General features: G+C 44.0%; 3 protein-coding genes across 3 annotated transcripts; 1 reads left to right on the top strand and 2 right to left on the bottom strand.

Moving 5' to 3' along the window:
• Positions 1 to 497: 497 nt before the first annotated feature.
• Positions 498 to 6,100, bottom strand: LOC110973775 (putative ATP-dependent RNA helicase DDX56). The gene is made up of 12 exons (XM_022224864.2): positions 5,987 to 6,100; positions 4,942 to 5,103; positions 4,711 to 4,791; positions 4,498 to 4,571; positions 3,873 to 4,134; positions 3,452 to 3,621; positions 3,108 to 3,281; positions 2,767 to 2,895; positions 2,502 to 2,596; positions 1,965 to 2,234; positions 1,310 to 1,413; positions 498 to 1,019 (listed from the first exon to the last, which is right to left on the bottom strand). The coding sequence occupies exons 1-12, from the start codon at positions 6,059 to 6,061 to the stop codon at positions 969 to 971; spliced, it is 1,647 nt and encodes a 548-aa protein (XP_022080556.1). The 5' UTR covers positions 6,062 to 6,100; the 3' UTR covers positions 498 to 968.
• A 223-nt stretch (positions 6,101 to 6,323) lies between these two features.
• LOC110973774 (putative pre-mRNA-splicing factor ATP-dependent RNA helicase PRP1) lies at positions 6,324 to 16,517 on the top strand. The gene is made up of 13 exons (XM_022224863.2): positions 6,324 to 6,516; positions 7,591 to 7,716; positions 8,256 to 8,436; positions 8,835 to 9,034; positions 9,281 to 9,482; positions 10,081 to 10,257; positions 10,768 to 11,022; positions 11,775 to 12,033; positions 12,326 to 12,517; positions 13,217 to 13,339; positions 13,868 to 14,058; positions 14,462 to 14,631; positions 15,074 to 16,517. Exons 1-13 carry the CDS (start codon positions 6,449 to 6,451, stop codon positions 15,177 to 15,179), a joined length of 2,250 nt encoding a protein of 749 aa, XP_022080555.1. The 5' UTR covers positions 6,324 to 6,448; the 3' UTR covers positions 15,180 to 16,517.
• LOC110973777 (BRCA2 and CDKN1A-interacting protein-like) lies at positions 14,884 to 19,725 on the bottom strand. Its single transcript, XM_022224866.2, has 7 exons — positions 19,571 to 19,725; positions 19,211 to 19,285; positions 18,840 to 18,920; positions 18,330 to 18,431; positions 17,930 to 18,117; positions 17,404 to 17,593; positions 14,884 to 16,981 (listed from the first exon to the last, which is right to left on the bottom strand). The coding sequence occupies exons 1-7, from the start codon at positions 19,709 to 19,711 to the stop codon at positions 16,811 to 16,813; spliced, it is 948 nt and encodes a 315-aa protein (XP_022080558.2). The 5' UTR covers positions 19,712 to 19,725; the 3' UTR covers positions 14,884 to 16,810.
• Between the last annotated feature and the right edge of the window lie 146 nt (positions 19,726 to 19,871).

A 19,871-nucleotide genomic window follows, 5' to 3' on the forward strand; every position in this document is an offset into this window, starting at 1 on the left:
ACGGAAACATTAGTTTTAAAATAATTAATTATGGATTTAAATAACCGTGTGCCATTGGTCTGTACGTGTGCGCCTTATGCAAAAGACGCACTGACATTCGCGTGTGTTGTACTTGAGCGTTGCATTTCGAACACATTTATCCGATTTTGAATATTCTACAAGCAAGCACATCTGTTCAAATGTCTGCGCCCAGGACGGCATCAAATTTTCTCCACGCGGAGAATGAGAAGTTAGCGCTTTAGTTTGAACATGTAGCCCTATGAATTCCACCCACTCTTCTCACATTTAGCTGTATCATAACACGCAACTGAGAGACCGCATACTGTCGTTAAAGTTTTGGGGGCGATCAAATGCGAGAAAAAGTAATTGCAGTATGAGGTGGCGTCTACAAGTCCCATCCTGGTCTGTCCTACATTGATACTTGTCGGAATTCCAAAGTGGTCCCGCTCCAAACTATGAGAGCAATGTAAACAAAACTTCAGACTAAAGAAACGACGCCATATTAAAACATAATTTATTGATTAGTAATGAGGACAAAAGTGTGGTTGGCTCAAGCTCAAAGAATGTCTCAAATCCCTCCCTCTCAAAAACTGGTATGGTTTTCGGCACGTGGTATACTTTCTACGTTTGTGTGAAATGCGCGCGTGTGTGTGTGCAGGAATCTCACTGAACACCCCCCCAGGTTGCAAAGAGAGTTGTAATAAAACACCTGCGAGTTCGTTCCGTTTTGTTAAGTTGTGATCCCTGATTTCACACGCAGTGGAACCTTCCAATAATCAAGTCACTATCAAGTCCAAGCTGTTGTCCTGTGCGTACTTATTTATAATGAAGAGGACTGAGCAATACTCGAAAGCTGCCAAGCAAGTTGACAACTGAATTGTAGGATGACAGTGATGCGAGTCCCAAGCAGTTATAACCTCGTGGACAGCATCGGCTTCAGCCAAACAGAGATGTGCGACCTTAGATGTTCATGATTTGTTGAACTTGAAGCTCTTCAGAGGGTCCTCTGCATTTCTCCTCTGCAAAGAAAACATGTTCACGTCACTTCTTTAGGAAGCTAGTCAAAGTTGCTAGCGTTTAACTTGGACTTGAAGGTCCTTGAAACTTCAGATAAAAGATTCTACCAGTAGATTCCTGTACCATCGAGTTAGGAGGAATCAGGAAGCTGTCAAATGTCACTGAAGTTTACAAGCACCCCAAATGAAACGGAAGTTCTAAATGTTACCTAACATATTCAAAGCGTGACCAGCAGTACCACCTTTGGAAGCTTCTTCAACATTTGAACAATACTGTCCTGGGTTTAACTTACCTTTTTCTTGGCAAATCTGGATTCCCTTGGGCCCCTGTGTTTACGCTTCTTGGCAGGACCTCCGAAAGTTGGTCCCGAGATTCCGCCTTTTAACGTCTTGGGCACTGAGTCGCCACAAAAGGACACAGTAAAAATGCACAGGGTCATCAAAAATATCTTCAAGGAAGCTTGAATGCTCAAAACTTACATACGTTGTTCGTGTAAGTCGCAAGACTTGTCTGTTCTGCCTCGCCAATATGGTGAACTGAAGAAAATGAAGCCAAATGATGTGACCCCACCGCACTTTTGTTCACTGTTAGCGCTGGCTGTGCTTTACAATGTGTATCTGATGCACGCACTGATTTTTACATGTGTATTAAATTTCAAGGCTGTATGACAAAGTTAGATGAAGTGAGTGAGAAAATAGGAAATCCGAGAAGAATTTTCTAAAGGATGAATGTGTGAGTGAGTCTTTGATGTCCCACTGTAGCCATGTGTCGTAATCAAATCCGTCACAGTCCTATCACAATTCCGACCATAAGTCGTTTCGCAAGACCAGCCACAAGGAATGAGGGGAACGACAACAAAGACGCACTTTTGTCGTAGCTCATTTGAGTGGCTTTTGATTTGTGATAGACTTGACTGCGACACTGTCCTTAAGCCTCTCCCCTCTCACCGAGGTACTCAGGCACGTGTCGGAGGTCCGAGTGCACCTTAGCCGGGTGCAGCACCCTGTCGTGCCGCAGCAACTGCATGTCTCGCGGGTTGTCGTCGAAGTACGTCCGCAGCGTCTTGGAGTGAAAGATCTCCTGCTTGATCTCCTTGACCCGGGCTTCGCGGACGGCCACGCGCGTCACCGCCCGCATGGCGTCCTTGCAGCGGTAGCGGAACCCCTCGATCTCCGCCATCTTGAACTGGTAGGGCCGGATCAGAGGGCTGCCATCCTCTGCTCGGTGAGAAGAATTCATTGGGATGAGCACCGTAAAGAGACACTTGTCAGAAGTATTTTGAAAAAGAAAAATGTGTTTAACTTGTATTTTGCTCAACGATTCTATTTTAAAGTAGATCGTAAATGTGAAAAGTGTGGTTGTGACAAATTCTGGGCAAGTTTTTTATTCTTCACTTTTCAGTTGATTGAAATTGACTGTATATAATATAAAAGTGAACAAACGAGTTGAGATTCCTCTGCTCTCCTTTGATTACATATTCTCACCTTTAACAAGATACTTTTCAACATCTGCAAGGATTTCCAACTCCTTATCATTGACTAATGACAAAGCCGTTCCTTTGGTATCACCACGGGCTGTTCTGATGTGCAAAGAAATAAAGCCCACAGATACATTTGAAACAAAAAACAAGAACAAAAAAACTAAAACAAACTTTGAGAAAGCACCATCTTCTAGACGTATTTCGTTTATTTTGGCCACAAGCATTTACACTTGGTTTGCACATGTGCACACAATGCAGGGACCACTCACCTGCCGACTCTGTGGATGTAGGACTTGATGGTCGTTGGAAAGTCAAAGTTAATGATGTTAGCTACATTCTGGAAGTCAATCCCTCGAGAAACACCGTATTCTCTGCTCTTGCCTTTCTTAAATTTTGACCTTGACATGAATGAATTAAACATTTAAATTTATGCATTTCGATTCTGTATGTTCATACTAAAAACTCTTATATCAACTGCTTTACTTACAACCCTGACACATCTGAACGTCTGTTCACTGGCAATATTAATTATACGAATAAAATGTTTTCTTTTTCCTAAAATATGTAAAAATTGACGTGCTCTGAAAGTGTACAATAGTTTTCGACTCACTTTTTCTGTCGCGGTCCTCGCTTGCCCGTGGCCAGAGAGCTCTCATCAGAGGCGATGATGATGTCATACAGGCCAGCGTTGAACTGCTCCACAATATGACATCTGGAGTTGACAGGCAGCTCCGAGTTCAGCACGCAGCCAGCTATTGAGAACTGCTCCAAGAACAATTTCAATCTGAAATACAGACACAGAACTCAAGTACATGTATTCTTTTGGGGGCGAGGTGACAGGAATCGGAGGGTTTGTAGGATTTGAAGGTTGTAGCAAAGCAAGGGTCGAATGCACTTTTTTTCATCAAAGAATATTGTACAACATATCGACCAGTTTCAAGTGCTAGTCTGTACCTGTAGGATTTATCGATGTCGTTGACAAAGATGATGGTCTTTCCCCTGACCAGACGCAGCTTGAGTAGGGTGTACAAGAGAAGGAACTTGTCTTCCTCTCCGCACTTGACATGATACTGAGTCAGTTGATCCATATCTGGCAGCTGGGATTCCTCCAGTTTCAACGTGATCTGGAAAATCAGAAAAATGTCGGACGTTGTATAATACGTCATGACCTCTGCACAAACGCACCCCTTGGAGCAGATAAAACAATCACTACTCCACTGACGATGCAGGATATTTGTCTACTGAGCACTTGCCTGGCACTCTTTCCATAATAGAACATACGCCAACCAGCAAGGGAGCGGTAATTTCAAGCCATAGCCATGTATCCTGGACAACGGGCAGAGCTCTGGTAGCCCGTTTCCTGACGGAGACTTACAGGATTGTGAAGCACCAGCCTCTTCAGCGCCACCACCTCGTCACTCAGTGTTGCCGACATGAGGAAGGCCTGGTAGATCTTGGGCAGGAATGGCAGGAGTGCCTTGAGGTCAGCCTCATAGCCGAAGGAGAAGATGAGGTCGGCCTCGTCAACGACCAGGACCTCCAGGCTGTCCATCAGGGTCAGGTTCTGGGCCTGAAGGTGGGCGAGGAGACGGCTTGGGGTCCCGACAACGACATCTGGCTTCTCCATGAGTAACGGCCTGGGTAAGAAAAAGTTCCTTGATCATGAAAAGTATCCTACACCGACGTCACTTGCGTTTTGTTGCTTTGTCCTTTTATTGTAGCTGATGGGCCATAAAAATCTTCTTCTTTTTCTGACTGAAAGTAAACAAACCTAGAGCCTTTACCACAGTTACTCTAATTCTTCAAATGTGCCTACATTGCGTCCAATTTTCATTCTCGGTGGTAGCTTTCTTCAAGGCCCACTGGAGCATGTACAGATATCAGTAAAACTTCCATACCTTTTCAAGCGTTTACTTGAATTTGTTCAATCAGATCCCTGGGCCATTCACTTGGCATGTACAAATGAAATGAAGGCTGCTGTGATCCAGTGCACTACCAACCTTTGAGCAGCCAGGTCTACCTGTGCTGACACATCAGCACACTTGACTTCCCGAGAGCAGCAGCTAGTCAACTCCTGCATGGGAAGGTTCACAAAATGAGACTGCATGTGAAGGATGAACTGTGAAAATGGTCTAAGTGCATTCATCTAAGCCTGTTAGTGTCTAACTACAGTATCAGAGAATACCAAGTCCCTTGTGCTTGAATCAACTCACCAGGATGTTCTTGTGAGCCTGACTGCACAGCTCTCTAGATGGAACCATGACGACGGCGCGCACCGCCTGCTCCCTTGCTGTCTGTAGATTGAACCAAGCAATACTTCAAACACTTAAAAGGGGACTCTGTTCTCTGTAGTGTAATGACTAACTGAATTTTTAACATCAAGATGCAACCTGATGTAAATATCCAGAAGTGGACATCACTACTTGCAGAGATGTGGGTCTCACCTGCTTACTGGAGAGTATTCTCTGTATGACTGGTATCGCGTAGGCTGCCGTCTTTCCGGAACCTGTTCGTGCTCTTGCGAGCAGATCTTTCCCCTCCAAAGCCAATGGAATGGCTCTTTCTTGGATGAGGGTGGGTTTAGACCATCCCAACTTGGCAATAGCCTATAATTAATATTACCATAAAGATCAAATGCATGGGAAATGAGGCAAGACTAGAAATGCATTGCAGTAAACTCATTGGAAGATTCTCAGTCTCACAATGATTCATTTTTGTAACATATTTACAATGACTATCAGTGTACTAAGCCTGAAAGAAAGAAAGAAGACACATAGAAAGAAGATCTGGGAACAAGATTCCGCATTCTTTTGGTCAATCATCTGAGTCACTTTCTTGTGAGTGGTTGGTAGTGCTGGATTTGGAGAATCATGACAATGCATTTGTTAATGCAATCAATGAAAGAGTTCCATATAGGGAAACAGCTTGACACCCTGTGCACAGGCTACAGTATGACACCGATCTGAAAAATTTGAAGAGTTTTCTGAACAAACGACTTGTTTTTTCCCTCCTAAATTGAACTTTTCTGGACATGTTTTTTGCTTTCTGACAGCTACGGGTCACTGTAGTGTAGTTATAGACCTATGAAGCCTAGGGAATAAGTACTGGTGTCCGTATATGGAACTTTTCCCTGAATGGATTTCATAAAATGCAAATCATTTAGGATGGAGTGCAATAAATTTGTCCAAGATTCAAGCATGCATGAAGCTTTTGCGCTGAACACACTGATCGGAGGATGAGGCTTACCTACAATTCTACGTATATGCATTCGCCCCCTACAAAATGTTTCTTAATTAGGGCGACTTGGCCACTGACGTATGACCACAGCTTAACTTCACAAACATGCATGACATGTCATCTTAATCTTGTCATATGTAGCCTAAAAGGAATCTCATTTTTATCAAAGATCAAAACATTATAACCATTCCGGATGACAAAAGGTCCTATCCTGAATAAAGACATCGATTTTGTGGTTGGGAAATCAATTACCTTTAAAATACGGTCATCTAAGCCCATTTCATGAAAGCGTAATTCTTTCATCTCTAAGCTCCTGGAGGCCGCCATATTGAACTACCCATGAGCACATGTTCATCCGGGAGAGCTAGCTAATTTGAATATACCCCTTTCTCTTATCACCAAAAGTACGTTTATAGTTTACGCAATATTTTTCCCGATGTTTTCTTAATGAAAAATAAATCATCATTCTCCATATTTTTAAGAAAGTTTTATTTAACTTATTCGCTATCATTTTTGTTTCATATTATAAAGCGTGTATTCTTAAAACAAAGTAAAATTGTGGACACTCTTGAACTAAGGTAACTTGCGAGCTACACACACGATCCATTTTCTTATCTTCGAGTCTTCGCGGCGGTCTGGCGGTCCCACGAGTTAGATTTACCCCTAAATAATACCTTTTTTGTGATTGTAACCCAAGACAATAGTGCTTCAAATATGTCGAAAAGACGATTGGATATCAACGATTCGTATTCATCGAAGAAAAGGACAGACTCGGAGTACAGGTAACGAAATAACTCTCTTATTTGTTTCTGTTTTGCACGGACGCTGTGACGTCGATTGCTCGTAAGTCGTGATGCAGCGTGCCGCATTGAGAATATGATGTTACTGTCAATTTATGTTTATGAACATGATGAAAGGGTCTGGTTTACAGTCACTTCGCCCCATCTCCACTTCGCCCCATCTCCACTTCACCCCATTTCCACTTCACCCCATTTCCACGTCGCCCCTAACCACATCGCCCCCATCTCCACTTTGCCGCATCCCCACTCCGCCCCATCCCCACTCCGCCCCATTTCCACTTCACCCCATTTCCACGTCGCCCCTAACCACATCGCCCCATCTCCACTTTGCCCCATCCCCACTCCGCCCCATTTCCACTTTGCTGTCGGAGCTCCACAAACGACATGTAGTTATTATAGAAAACTCTATGGCGTTAAATTAATGTCGACTGCATTGTCCATTATGGTGAATTAATACATAGGCCTATAGTTGGACTAGCATCAGGGTTATTTCTCGTCCTCTTCAAGCTTATTTCAAAGCGACACAAACAATTCGATAATGCACGATGAATATGTAAACCATGTGGTTAGAATTCACGGAAGATTAATGGTGAACGTGCGCCATACTGCATTGTGAAATAATGAAATTTTTTGTGAATAATGATTTTTTTTTCGGTGGGGTGTTTTGGAGCATGCAGGCGGTGGTCGCAAATCTAAAACTTTCATTCTCATGGCCTTGCTGTGATTGACTGGTCTGAAACAATTTAAGTGTTTCAAAGTAAATTTCTCAAGTTATTTCCCTGCTTAATTTGTCTTTTGAATATATCATATGTTATCAATTTCTAAATGGCTTAGGCCTATAAATTGCTGCAAAGGAAAATTAGTGACTCCATCGATGAAACTTTTACCTGAAAAATGAGCAAGTGGATCCTTGATTACTTTTCAGTTGAGGAGCAGAAGTCATCTGAAACAGAATATAATAGTAGAGTTCTTGCCGCATGAGTCCACTGATATTTTTTCCTCTTCCAAAAATATGCCAACTTTGTAAATTTTTGTGTATGTCTTGTTCTTTCACAGAGACAGGGACAGGGAAAGAGATCGTGACAAGGATCGGGATCGTGATGATCGCGGCAGGTCTTCGTCATCCGGCTCTGGGGCGATCACATCCGCACCGATCGCTGTCAACCAGTTCTCCGCAGCTAGGTACCCTCAGTTCAGAATACTCTTGCCTGGTCATTAAAACCCAGCGTAGTATGATATCCGGACTCTGCGAAATAATGGACCGATGGGGCACGCTGAGCATCTTTTGGTGCACTTGGTGTCTGAGACACAACGTCGACTTGAAAAAAGTCTGATTTGACTGCAGTGCAAAATTTCATACCACACCATGGTTTGCATTCTGTAGTTTCTACTGATCAATTTTATTCATTACAATTTTGGTGTGTTGTTTTTAGAGTTGTTTAGGAATGTGCATGTCCCAAAAAAATCCATTTGGAAATAATTTAATATTGTCAAATTCATTACCGTGAAACAAATTTTCACAATATGCGTAGCAATTTGAATATGCAGTGGGGACAAACCTATCATGGACCCAAGGGCAGCTGGTGTGATGACCACAAAGAATTTGGTTATGAATCTCCCATTGTATGGACTATATCCATGTGAGAAGGCATCCCACCCATTCAAGAATAGTTACATTCCACACAAATGAAGAGCTGCTTCTCTCCTCTGTCTCGTTACAGACAAAACAATCTCGGCATCAACCCTTACAACATGACACCTTACTCCATGCGCTACCACCAGATCCTGGCCAAGCGGCGCACGCTGCCCGTTTGGGAATACAAGGCCAAGTTCATGGAGATGCTGGATAGGTACAAAGTCATGGTACTCGTTGGAGAGACTGGGTCCGGCAAGACCACACAGGTACATCACTCATGCGTCTTGCCTGTTTGTGAGGGCTTGTTAGTGCATGACCTAAACGTACCACGGATCAAACCAAATCTACAAGAAACACTTTGTAACATGTATTTCATGTCATTGAGCACCATGATACTGCAGTAACACACACATGAGATTTGGCAGTGGTGACCTGCATTGTACATTTTGCAGAAAGTTGCTTTAAAAAGTTAAAAACTGTCATTCGATGAGGAATTGCCCTTAGGTTTTGCTCTCTCAAGTTTGAATGTGTGGAACATTGCAATTTTGGGTTTCTCTGTTGCAACGTTGCAATTTTGGGTTTCAACGTTGCAATTTTGGGTTTTTCTGTTGCAACGTTGCAATTTTGGGTTTCAACGTTGCAATTTTGGGTTTCTCTGTTGCAGATCCCCCAGTGGTGCGTGGAGTATGTCCGCTCCAAGTTTGCCATGTCCAGCAAGAAGGCAGTGGCCTGCACGCAGCCCCGGAGAGTGGCCGCCATGAGCGTGGCACAGCGAGTGTCAGACGAGATGGACCTGGTGCTGGGCCAGGAGGTCGGCTACAGTATACGATTTGAAGACTGCACCAGCTCCAAGACGATACTCAAGTAAGTGAGGCCGGTCCTGGTCTCATTGCTCAAAACGGGGCAGGGAAATTTCCCATTCATTTGCAATGAGTAAAATTTAATAGCCTGATTTTTTTTTGAGATCGACCCCTGATTTTTTGCATTATCCTGACGGATTAGCCGTTGTTTTTTAGACCTTTTGACTTGTAATCTTTGTTTCATTATGCCTTTGCTAGCTTCCACATCATAGAGTGATGCATTAATACATGTAATATGTGTGCTGTTTAGATACATGACCGATGGTATGTTGCTACGCGAGGCAATGACAGATCCTCTCCTGGAGCGCTATGGGGTCATCCTGCTTGACGAGGCCCACGAGCGCACCCTGGCCACAGACATCCTGATGGGTCTCCTTAAGGAGGTGGAGAAGCAGCGCTCAGACCTCAAGGTGGTGGTCATGAGTGCCACGCTAGACGCTGGCAAGTTTCAGGTAATGCGAGCCTTGTCAGAATCGCAGGCGGGTTTGAAAGATACGGACGGAGCGTCTTCTCCACGAGTGAAAATAAGGTCCATTCTAAGATGGTTTAGAATGGGGTTTCCCCATTTCTAAGGACTTCTGCAGATTCGTGACTTGCCAATATTTTCGTAGTATGTCAGAATTTGCTCAAACAAGAAACCACAGCCTTCTGTCTAGTGAACAACAACCCATGGGATGTAGCACTGTGACCAGGCATGTTGTCAGGAACAGCAGGGCCCAGTTTCACTAAATAAAAAGGTTGCTCAGCAAAGTTTAGTTTCGATGCAGAGAACCAGTAGTGTGCTTTACATGGCAATTTGACCGGTAACTTGTTCTTGCTAAGCATGTATCCTCTGTGCTTAGCAGCTATGTGGAAGTAGCCCCAGTTGTTCCCGTATATGACCATTTTCCTGTGCCTTTTGCACACCAACTTTTGAAAAGTATTAAAGGCTGAGCAAAGATGTGAACAGTTTGTCAGGATTTTGCAGCAAAACAAGTTGAGGATTCCCAAAGGAAGTTTCCTGCCCGTCTTTTTGACTTTTTCAACTATCCTCCCCGTCTACCTTTGCAGGACTATTTCGACCATGCCCCTCTAATGACGGTCCCCGGCCGCACCCACCCGGTGGAGATCTTCTACACCCCAGAGCCCGAGAGGGATTACCTCGAGGCAGCCATCCGCACCGTGGTCCAGATCCACATGGGAGAAGAGATAGAGGGGGACATCTTGCTCTTCTTGACTGGCCAGGAGGTAAGTGCTGCCGTCAAATCGGACTTCTTATCCAGTGTGCCTCCCACAAAGTCCAATGAGGACCGTTTGTCATTTCCAACCCATTTTGGTAGGGGGCCCCCAGGGCCTGTCTGGACTCGTGTGTTGCCTTTGATGCAGATAAGAAAAATGCTCTGGGGTTGTTCAGCACAGTTTACATCTGATCCGAATCAAGATTTGAAGCCCCGTTACCCCACCCGTATTTGATCCAGTTCAACAGTGTCTTTGTGTGGCAAGGATGCATAATGAACTTCTGAGCGTCCTACCTACCAGGACTAGGGCATAGTGGACAATTTCTGTTTGGCTTAAATGTTAGAATCTGTCGCTCGTTTGTAGCCAAACCAGAGATGAAGCCATCATTTGACAAGTGCTTGGTTGCTCTCAAAAAGACTTAAACGTACCCAGGTTCTGATGATTGTAGTCCCCTAAAGCATGCATTCCTGAGTGAAATCTAGTTTCGTCCACATTACCTTTTTTTTTTTAACCAATCAGGAAATTGAGGAAGCCTGTAAACGGATAAAGCGAGAGGTTGACAGCCTAGGCAACGAGGTGGGCGATGTCAAGACCATTCCTCTGTATTCCACCCTCCCCCCAGCGCTGCAGCAGCGAATCTTCGACCCAGCCCCACCCAACAAGGCCAACGGCGCCATCGGGCGCAAGGTGGTGGTGTCGACCAACATCGCCGAGACCTCCCTCACAATAGACGGCGTGGTGTTTGTGATCGATCCTGGCTTTGCCAAACAGAAGGTAAAGGAGCGGGCAACCGCAACAAGGCCACATTGTGTGGCATGTTTTCAGTCGAGAGAGGAAAGGATGTGGTGGAGAAATAGACTTTGTCAGGGAATGCATTAATTTACGCATCATTATGTTCAGTGCTTCACAAGTATTCACAAGTTTTCACAGATACAAGTTCACGAAGTACCTTAGTGCCCGAACAAGCGACAAGCTCTTCATTAAAACTGTAACAAAGATATGGGGCAGTGCGCACATCCGGGATTCTCGCAAAATGACGGGTACTGGGCCGGTGCAAACAGCGACCTTGGCGACGTACCCACGCACCAGCCAGTCCGAGGATCGGGTTATACATTTTTTTGATCTGTACGTACACGCGTGCTCGGTGCAGTTGTTTTCACCGGCCGCGGTGTGAAACTCTTGTGAAATTCCCGAATGTCCACGCTGCCCCATTCGTTTTGTTCTTCCATCGTTAGTTAGGGTACTTTTGACATTGCTTGTGATAACCAGTGCCTTTGACTTATATCCTGTGGTGACTAGCACCTGTGACAAATACCTGTAACTAATACCTTTGGCTACTAGTACCTGTGATAATCAACACCTAGTACCTGTGTCTAGTACCTGTGATAACCAGTACCTTTGATGGTACCTGTGACAATTAAAAACCTGTGGCAACTAGTACGTGTGATATTAAAGTAGTACCTTTGAGAACCAAATCAAGTACACCATTGTAAACCTCATGAATGCATTTGATATCTTTTGTTCAGGTGTACAATCCTCGAATCAGGGTAGAGTCCCTGCTGGTCTCCCCAATCAGTAAAGCCAGCGCCCAGCAGCGGGCAGGCCGCGCCGGCCGCACCAAGCCAGGCAAGTGCTTCCGCCTGTACACGGAGAAGGCCTACAAGCTGGAGATGCAGGACAACACATACCCAGAGATCTTGCGCTCCAACCTGGGCACGGTGGTGCTGCAGCTGAAGAAGCTGGGCATTGACGACCTGGTCCACTTTGATTTCATGGACCCGCCAGGTAAAAAGCAAAGACCCTAGACTCGGTGCGGGGCAAGATTTGGCCATGTGCACAACAGGCGTTGAGGAACCAGGGCTTGGGTACTTTCCATTGGGGACCAGTGAGTGCAAGACACAAGATTTGGCTCTGTCCGAATTGGCTTTGGAAGCTACGGCTGCATCTCTTGACTGCACGTGCCCACATATTTTTGAATAGCAGAAAATCTGTACCTAGCTTGAAACTGACGACTGGCTGACTTAGCAGCCGGTAACATTATTGACAGGATGTCTCTGTGGGCTTTTTTTTCTGTTAGCACCTGAAACCCTGATGAGAGCCCTGGAGCTTCTGAACTACCTCGGAGCCCTGGACGACAATGGGGACCTGACGGAGCTGGGTTCCATGATGGCCGAGTTCCCCCTGGACCCCCAGCTGGGCAAGATGGTCATCGCCAGTGCCGACAACAACTGCTCCAACGAGATCCTATCCATCACGGCCATGCTGTCAGGTAATGGCGGATGCTGCAGCGGCACAGATTTTACAAGCCCGGCAGCAGTTTGTACCCCTTCACATCCAACGACGCTAAACAGACCTGGTCTGTCATTGCTTTTTGTAAGAGCCAGAAATGCCCCTTGGGTTTTTCTTTGTACAGCCGGGTCCAATATCGAGCTTGGAGTGAGTACGTCGATAGTCGTGCGTTTTGTTGTGCTCGGGGTTGGTTTTGTCCAGGGAGATCTTTAGAAAATGCAGTGGCTTATCAAAAGGAAAATGAGTATGCGTCAGCTCAACCAGCTGATGGCTGATATTGTTCGTCAGATTGCCTTACCTTGCCTGTCACCTTGGCCCTGTCTTCCCAGGGATGTTCCTCAAATCCAAAGTGGTCACAGCGGACCGGTGACCACATCAGACAAACTTCCCTCCATTTTCCATGCGCAAGGTTATCAGGACGGGAGAATGCCATTTCAGTTGGGCTTTCTCTTTGTTCTGATAAAGCTAAGAGCACGGAGGCTGAACTTTCCCTCCGAGGCATTTTGGGGTCTCTGGTCAATTCAGTTTGAAGGGTGCCAAGTGAGTAGCTCGGCCTCTGTACTTTAATCCCAAACCGTGCCTGTGTTGTGCGCCTGTGCTGGTTTGTTGTTTGGCTCGTTTATACTAAACGGGGAATGGACGGCCGTTTTTTGGCGGCCACCACCCAACATTAATTTAGTTCCACAGTGTTTTCTGCGACCCAACGAGGCCAAGAAGGCCGCTGACGAGGCCAAGATGAGATTTGCGCACATCGACGGCGATCACCTGACCATGCTCAATGTCTACCATGCCTTCAAACAGAGTGAGTACATAGAAATCCAATTTTTTCTCATAGTTTTCTGTGGGATTCCACAACTCGTTATGATGCTCAAAGTGTGGGTCGTAAAATTCTCAGATCATGTCTTGGAAACTAATAGCCACTGGCCTGGGAGACTTGGAGTGGCATGGTCGTACCTCTCGGATGCCGTGACACTTTTCACTTCACAGAAATACCCTCACAGTATTTGCCTGTACATATCACTTTCTCTAACAAGTTTCACTCGAGGCTGCACGGAACACTTTAGCTTCTCATCGGAAAGAAGAGGCAAGTTAGATCGTATAACACACTCCACAGCATAGAATCACCAATGAGGACTGTTTTAAATTTGTGGCCTGAAAAGTTTCTCTGACGTCAAAGAGGAATACTTGTATTGTTAAAGAGGCATAGTACTTTCAGCACTTCGCACGGAAGTCGGTTATTGAATTTTGTGGGTCAAGACCACATATAAAAGACAACAAAATATTTATCGTGCCCATATTGAATTTCCCATTTTTTCTCTTTCGCCAACAGACAATGAGGACGTGCAGTGGTGCTACGACAACTTCATCCAGAGCAGGTCCCTGAAGTCGGCCGACAACGTACGGCAGCAGCTTGCCCGCATCATGGATCGGTTTGCCCTCAAGCGCACCAGCACCGACTTCAACAGCAAGGACTATTATATTAACATCCGCAAGGCTCTCGTTTCGGGGTTCTTCATGCAGGTGGGCGCCGATTAATCATCAGAGCAAACCTCTCCGAACTACCCGTTTTCCTACTTCTCGGTAGACATGACCAGGACTGAAATTTGTTTCTATAATTTGAAGATTGTGTACCGGCTCATTCCTTACACATATTCTTTTTGTCATGTGACTTCTCTCGTCCAGTCGGAAATTCCTCGTGCAGCGGTTGTGCACTCTCAAATCGTTTATAGCATGTCCTACTTTATTTAAAACCAGTTCCTCAAGTGTTAAACCAATTTACCATCCCAGAGAAAACTGGAACAAACGAGGTGAACTGAATTAGCAGTTTTTTTTGGATGTGATGTTCAGACAGGTTTCCAACACCAAGTCTCCCTTGTACCGGTGTTGTTTCTTCCTGACATCTCTATGTCTTGGGCGCTTGCAGGTGGCCCACTTGGAACGGACCGGTCACTACCTGACGGTCAAAGACAATCAGATCGTCCAGCTCCACCCCTCCACATGTCTGGACCACAAGCCAGAGTGGGTGCTGTACAACGAATTTGTACTGACCACCAAGAACTACATCCGCACTGTAACCGACATCAAGGCTGACTGGTAAGTGTGCACACAATCTCAGCATTTTTTTCTCTTGACTTTGTTTTGAAAATCCCCTTAGCTAGTCCGAAGTAGGTAGTCAGTGCTTGTGAATAGTAGCAAAGACTGAAATAAGACAATATTTAAGTCCGTGCGATGTTCAACTACTCCTGGGATGTGTTTCTTGCAACGTAAAAGGTTTATGTTTATCTTACATTGTTACTGTTACATTTTCAGTTGTTGGCACAGAGAGCAGAGTTTTGCAAAAGAATATTTCCACTGTTGTAATATGATGCCAGGCTTTTAAAATTCAGTTTCAAAGTCAACTTGTCCAAGCCAGAAATCTAATCTCTGTCAGAATTTCACACACAGAAAACCTGGGTAACGGGGAACACCATCAGGCTTTGAAACGATCTGCTTTGAACTGTCATTCCCAAAGACATGCTCTATTGTGCCGTTGCAGGTTGGTCCGCATCGCCGGCCAGTATTACGACATGGCCAACTTCCCGCAATGTGAAGCCAAACGCGTGCTGGAACGCATCATTGCCAAGCTTCAAACGCAACAGTAAACTTTGTAGTGTGGTACAGCCTCTGGTCGGCGTACTGCGCTGTGTGGTGTACTAAATGTCCCCTTTGTGAAAAGTGAGTCGGGCTGTTGCAAATTTGACATCTCGGAGTTGAAAACTCTCTCGGGAAGAGCGTGGTAAAAACAAGCTCACTCGTGTTACACCTCGAGTCCCTCAGGGGTGTTCAGTTCTTAACAAATGATAGCCTGAAACGTTGGCTTCCTTTCCACTGGAAAAGATTGAAGCATTGTCGTAGGACAGAATAATCTCTGAATACCAAGGTTACATATTTTACAGCTTTGTCTTTGGCAACTGTCCATTTCGCACAACAAACGTGACTGGATGCAAAAAATTCACTCAAAAGATTTCTCATGTTTAGAAAGAGGACAAAACGTGTCTCTCTCTCTCGCGTGTGTGGGCTGAGAAGCAGATTCGTGCAGAATGTCGTTCATGCACAAGGTTGAACCCTGCAAGACAGGCACTCCTTGATCATTTAATTAATAAACAGAAACAGACTTTAATCTGTCATAAAAGAAGGTTGATGTGGTAATTACGTTTGTCATAAAGACACAGACCAAAATGAAAGCCTTCTCCCTGCACCAGCCATTGTTCTTGAATGTCCAGGTACATCGTCGTCTTTGGGTTTTTTGTTTTGTTTTGAGAATGGGTGTTGTACCATGTTAATTTATCAAGTAAAACTATACATAGGGAAATAAACTGCATTGATGGCAGCCCATAGGAAAATGGTGTCCCCCCCCCATTTAAAGTCTCTGTAAATACAATTACAGGTTGTCAGGTGCTGGAGTCGAAGGTAACACAGGTTTAAGAATGATGCCAGTCATGACTTTTTGTTTTGAACTGACAGCTTTTGCAGCATCTGTTGCAAATATTATCCAGTATTTAATTTAGATTTATTCAAATAAATGTCACTGTTAGGTGTGTCTCAAAGATACTTGGAAGTGTTGCTTCCTTTAAGGTGCCGTGCTTGTTGAGCTTCGCAACTCAGGGCCTATTTGAAAAACACTACGAACCGTCGTAAATTTGTTTCCGACAAGAAACTGATAGAGCCTCTTCCCTGTTTGTATTTTCTGATACGTGGCACGCTTTGTGACAACCAATTTTTCCAGTAGGCCACAGTGTTTCCTCACAACAAGCCACCGTGACATGCAAACCTTAGGATAAGAACTGTCGTAAGAACTTGTTTCTCTCCAGAAGTGAAACTCGAGTACATGTAGTTATCCATTTTCTGTAGTGTACATAATTTAAAGATCTGCTCCTTTTTGTGAAATGTTGTCTTGGTGTAATAAACCGGATACACACGTAGTTTGGCAGAGAAGGATATCCGTCCATGTGATGAATATGGCATTCTTTTTGTGAACTGTGCCTCTCCAGTGGTCCCCCTGAAGATCACTTGTGATTCATCTGGTATTGACCGCGATCCATAACACGACCAACAAGCATTGTATATCATGACCAATAATTCTGTTATGTGCATTTGAAAACATCATTCGCAATGCGCAAACCAATTTTGTTACACAATCTGACCACAATGTGTTATGAGCCCAGTACTGAATTTTGTAGTCCAGAAGGGTTTTTCTTTGGGAGGGTCATTTTTACTGAGGGCGAAAGTAGCTTTATATCGATAGATTCTCCTCGATCTGTGACAAGATGTCTGCCATACAGGATGAGGGAACGAGCAGGACAGTCCGGAAGGTCTTGTACTCGACGTCATCAAAGGACCAGCTTCCCCCGAGGGCCGAGTCACTCTCTGCTGAGACTGGGTACTCAAAAGACAGCACAGCAGCCTGAAGAAAAAAGCACACAAACAGGCAACACCTGCTAACTTTCTGCTGTAGAGTCTGCCTTGTACAAGTTTTGCAGGACCCACAGCTCTTATCCCATGGGAAATCTTCTGCAGTAATAATACTATAGTGATCTCGGTCAAGAACAGAGTTCTTGGTCGTCTTGGCTTCAATTTTTTAATCCATTTAAAGTCAAAGACAGCTTGTTGCTTGTACTTGGTGAGAACACAAACTTGAGAGTTTTGAGATGCCAAGTTTATTTCTGGTGAAGTGAGACCATGTTGTCGTATGCAAAGACCATAAGTTTTTAAACCGTGAACTAAGACCTAGCACTAATCCACGAACCAAGACATGGTTCCAAACCATGAAACCATTTTCCATTCGATAGCCATTCCATGCATGAATGTACATTGACATTGTTTTACCTTGTGGAAATATTCATCTTCAGCATTGGAAAACAGTAACTCATTCTCGGGGGTCACACTGCCTGCTGCTTTCTTTTTCTTGCCCTTGGCTGGCTGTCTTCTGCTATCTTCCCTGTAGCTCTTGCAGATGAGCAGAAAGTAGTCCAACTTGAACTTGGGGTTTTTCCTGGATGCCAGCTGTAGATCTTTCCTGCGGATCAACAGTTGTCAGACAGGAGTAAACTTTTTGTTCAGAGTAAGAACTGGAGATGTTTTCGGTTAACACATGTGAATGTTCCAAGACAGTAAGTGCAAAATATGCTTTAGTACATAATTGAAAAAAATATGGATGTTTTGAGTGATATTTGCAGTGCACTGATCTCACAAAGCCTGTAAGCAAAAAAAAAAATACCACAGCACATTAATGTGCTAAGCAAGCAGTTGGAAACCAGTTAACAGAAATGTGCCCTGCACGACACGTTCGGTGGTAGCCGGTCTCTACCAAGCAGCAATCTTCTACTAGCAAATATGGCCCCAAGGGACTTACTGCAAGCTTTTATGTAAGGGAGGTGCCAACTGTGGTGGGATGTTGACAAATCTCTCGTTGAGCAACAGTCCCACGCTGTGCTCGGGGTCGTCGAGAGTGCGCATGAACTGCTCCCGGTCCGCAGGCGACGCGCACTTCGTACACTTCTCCTCCAGAAGGCTCTGTATGTCTTTCACACAGTTTTCATTCTTTTGGACGGGAAAAAAAACCTGGCATTAAAATGAAAGCCGGCGGTGCATCATGTGCTTTGGCAAAAGCTTTTTGCTTTTATAGTCTGCTCAACTCGAGCGAATTAGCACTGTTCACAACTTGGTGTAGAATAAAGTATGCTAAGAGAGAAAGAAGTTTGAGAGTTTGACAAATGCCTTCAGAATAATTGTGCACTTAATTATCAAGACACCTTCTTGTCAGAGATGTTGAGGGCCGTAATGACACCATACACGTGATCTTCATCGTCGTCATCACTGGAATCGCTTTCTTCCGCCAGCTGAGCTTCACTTTGCTGTGGTAAGTGTTATTTCAAAAAAATTGAAGAACACAGGATAACCAATCAACAGTAGATACAGTCTCTGCAAAGCCAAGAAAAAGCTTATGCTTCAAAATTTTTAGGATATGTTTACAATTGCGAAAACAATTTTGTTGTATAGAATGTGACTAGGTTACCGACAGATGTCAGATTAGAAAATTGATTACAGCTTACACTTCTGGCTGTGGGATAAAACCTGTAATGAGTCTTTTTTGCCAAAAAAAGACCATGAAATAAGTCTTGAAAATTGGTCATGTTATGCATTTACATAAATCTAAACACTGATGAATTGTTATTTTATCTGATTATTCTGTTTCTCATTTTTTATGGTGGAGATAGGATAATATCTTGCCAAATTTATTGGTTTTTCTAAAATGCAAATACCTTCAAGACACTCCCCACGTGATTCTGAGACAAGATGAGGTTGGTCAACTCTGACAGATTCACTTTGCTCTTCAGAAAAAGCTGCAGCATTGGAAATATCAAAAGCATTCTATTTTTGTAAGATCAAAACTGTGCATTTCATTAACTCAACTTGGACCGGTGAAGGAAGAAACAAATTGTGCACAAACTTCTTTAGTAAAATGGTAGTAGTTGTGATGATAGAAAATTCGAAATGGCTCTTGACTTCAGGCATCTTCTTGTGGCACGAGCAAGTTCATTTGCACGTATGATTATGAGCTGTGTCAACATTATACAGGTCACTAGCCAACATTCAATGGCAACATTGCATGCTGGGATTAATAAAACTGTACCTGTTGTAGCAATCTTTTGATTCCATGGAAGTCATTATCCTGAGGTGGTAGAGCTTCAAACTCAACTTGCACTTCCTGTTCGTACGTGTAAATATGAGGAAATCATCATTGGCCTAGGGCCTAACTGACATACCAGAGAGGTGCGTGGAAATTTAACGTTAAAAACATAATATCACAGTGATAAATAATATCGAATGGAAGGGTTTTCTGCATTTACACTCAAGACTGACAGCCATGTCAGATGATAAGTCAAATCAACGGGAAAAAAATGTACGAAATCTGGGCACATCATTGACATTATCAGTTCTGGGCCAGGAACAGTATCGTGAATGACAAAATAAATAAAACACCACCCAAGACCTGATTTATTTCAGGATGAGGTGAATCATCGTCATATCCCTCTTCCTCTGAATTGGAGTCGCTGTCGTCATTCTCTTCCTGAATCTCTTCTTTTTCAGCCAGATTTTCTTCAACACGCCGTTTCTTGCTGTAAGTCGCCATATTGAAATTTAACGGACTCTTTCAACAATTATCCACTTTCAAATTCAAAGTTCAAAATATCTTCATAATCTTGCTTTTAAAATTCTTTTAAAAATACTGTTTTACAAGTATCATATTTTTTATATGTTTTTAATTCATCTTTGATTTATACTGTTGGATA

Source organism: Acanthaster planci, linkage group LG13 (genome assembly GCF_054643075.1).
Source record: "Acanthaster planci isolate LZ-2023a linkage group LG13, COTS_SCS, whole genome shotgun sequence".
Taxonomy (NCBI): Eukaryota; Metazoa; Echinodermata; class Asteroidea; order Valvatida; family Acanthasteridae; genus Acanthaster; species Acanthaster planci.

Coding starts and splice junctions, on each gene's coding strand:
- LOC110973775 (XM_022224864.2), bottom strand. CDS start 6,061: ATGGCGGCCTCCAGGAGCTTAGAGATGAAAGAATTACGCTTTCATGAA. Junction 5,104..5,986: donor TAGATGACCGTATTTTAAAG/GTAATTGATTTC, acceptor TATTAATTATAG/GCTATTGCCAAGTTGGGATG. Junction 2,235..2,501: donor TGAAAAGTATCTTGTTAAAG/GTGAGAATATGT, acceptor CTCACCGAGCAG/AGGATGGCAGCCCTCTGATC.
- LOC110973774 (XM_022224863.2), top strand. CDS start 6,449: ATGTCGAAAAGACGATTGGATATCAACGATTCGTATTCATCGAAGAAA. Junction 6,517..7,590: donor AGGACAGACTCGGAGTACAG/GTAACGAAATAA, acceptor GTTCTTTCACAG/AGACAGGGACAGGGAAAGAG. Junction 11,023..11,774: donor CTGGCTTTGCCAAACAGAAG/GTAAAGGAGCGG, acceptor TCTTTTGTTCAG/GTGTACAATCCTCGAATCAG.
- LOC110973777 (XM_022224866.2), bottom strand. CDS start 19,711: ATGGCGACTTACAGCAAGAAACGGCGTGTTGAAGAAAATCTGGCTGAA. Junction 18,432..18,839: donor ACGTGGGGAGTGTCTTGAAG/GTATTTGCATTT, acceptor CACTTACCACAG/CAAAGTGAAGCTCAGCTGGC. Junction 17,594..17,929: donor CCCTTACATAAAAGCTTGCA/GTAAGTCCCTTG, acceptor GTTGATCCGCAG/GAAAGATCTACAGCTGGCAT.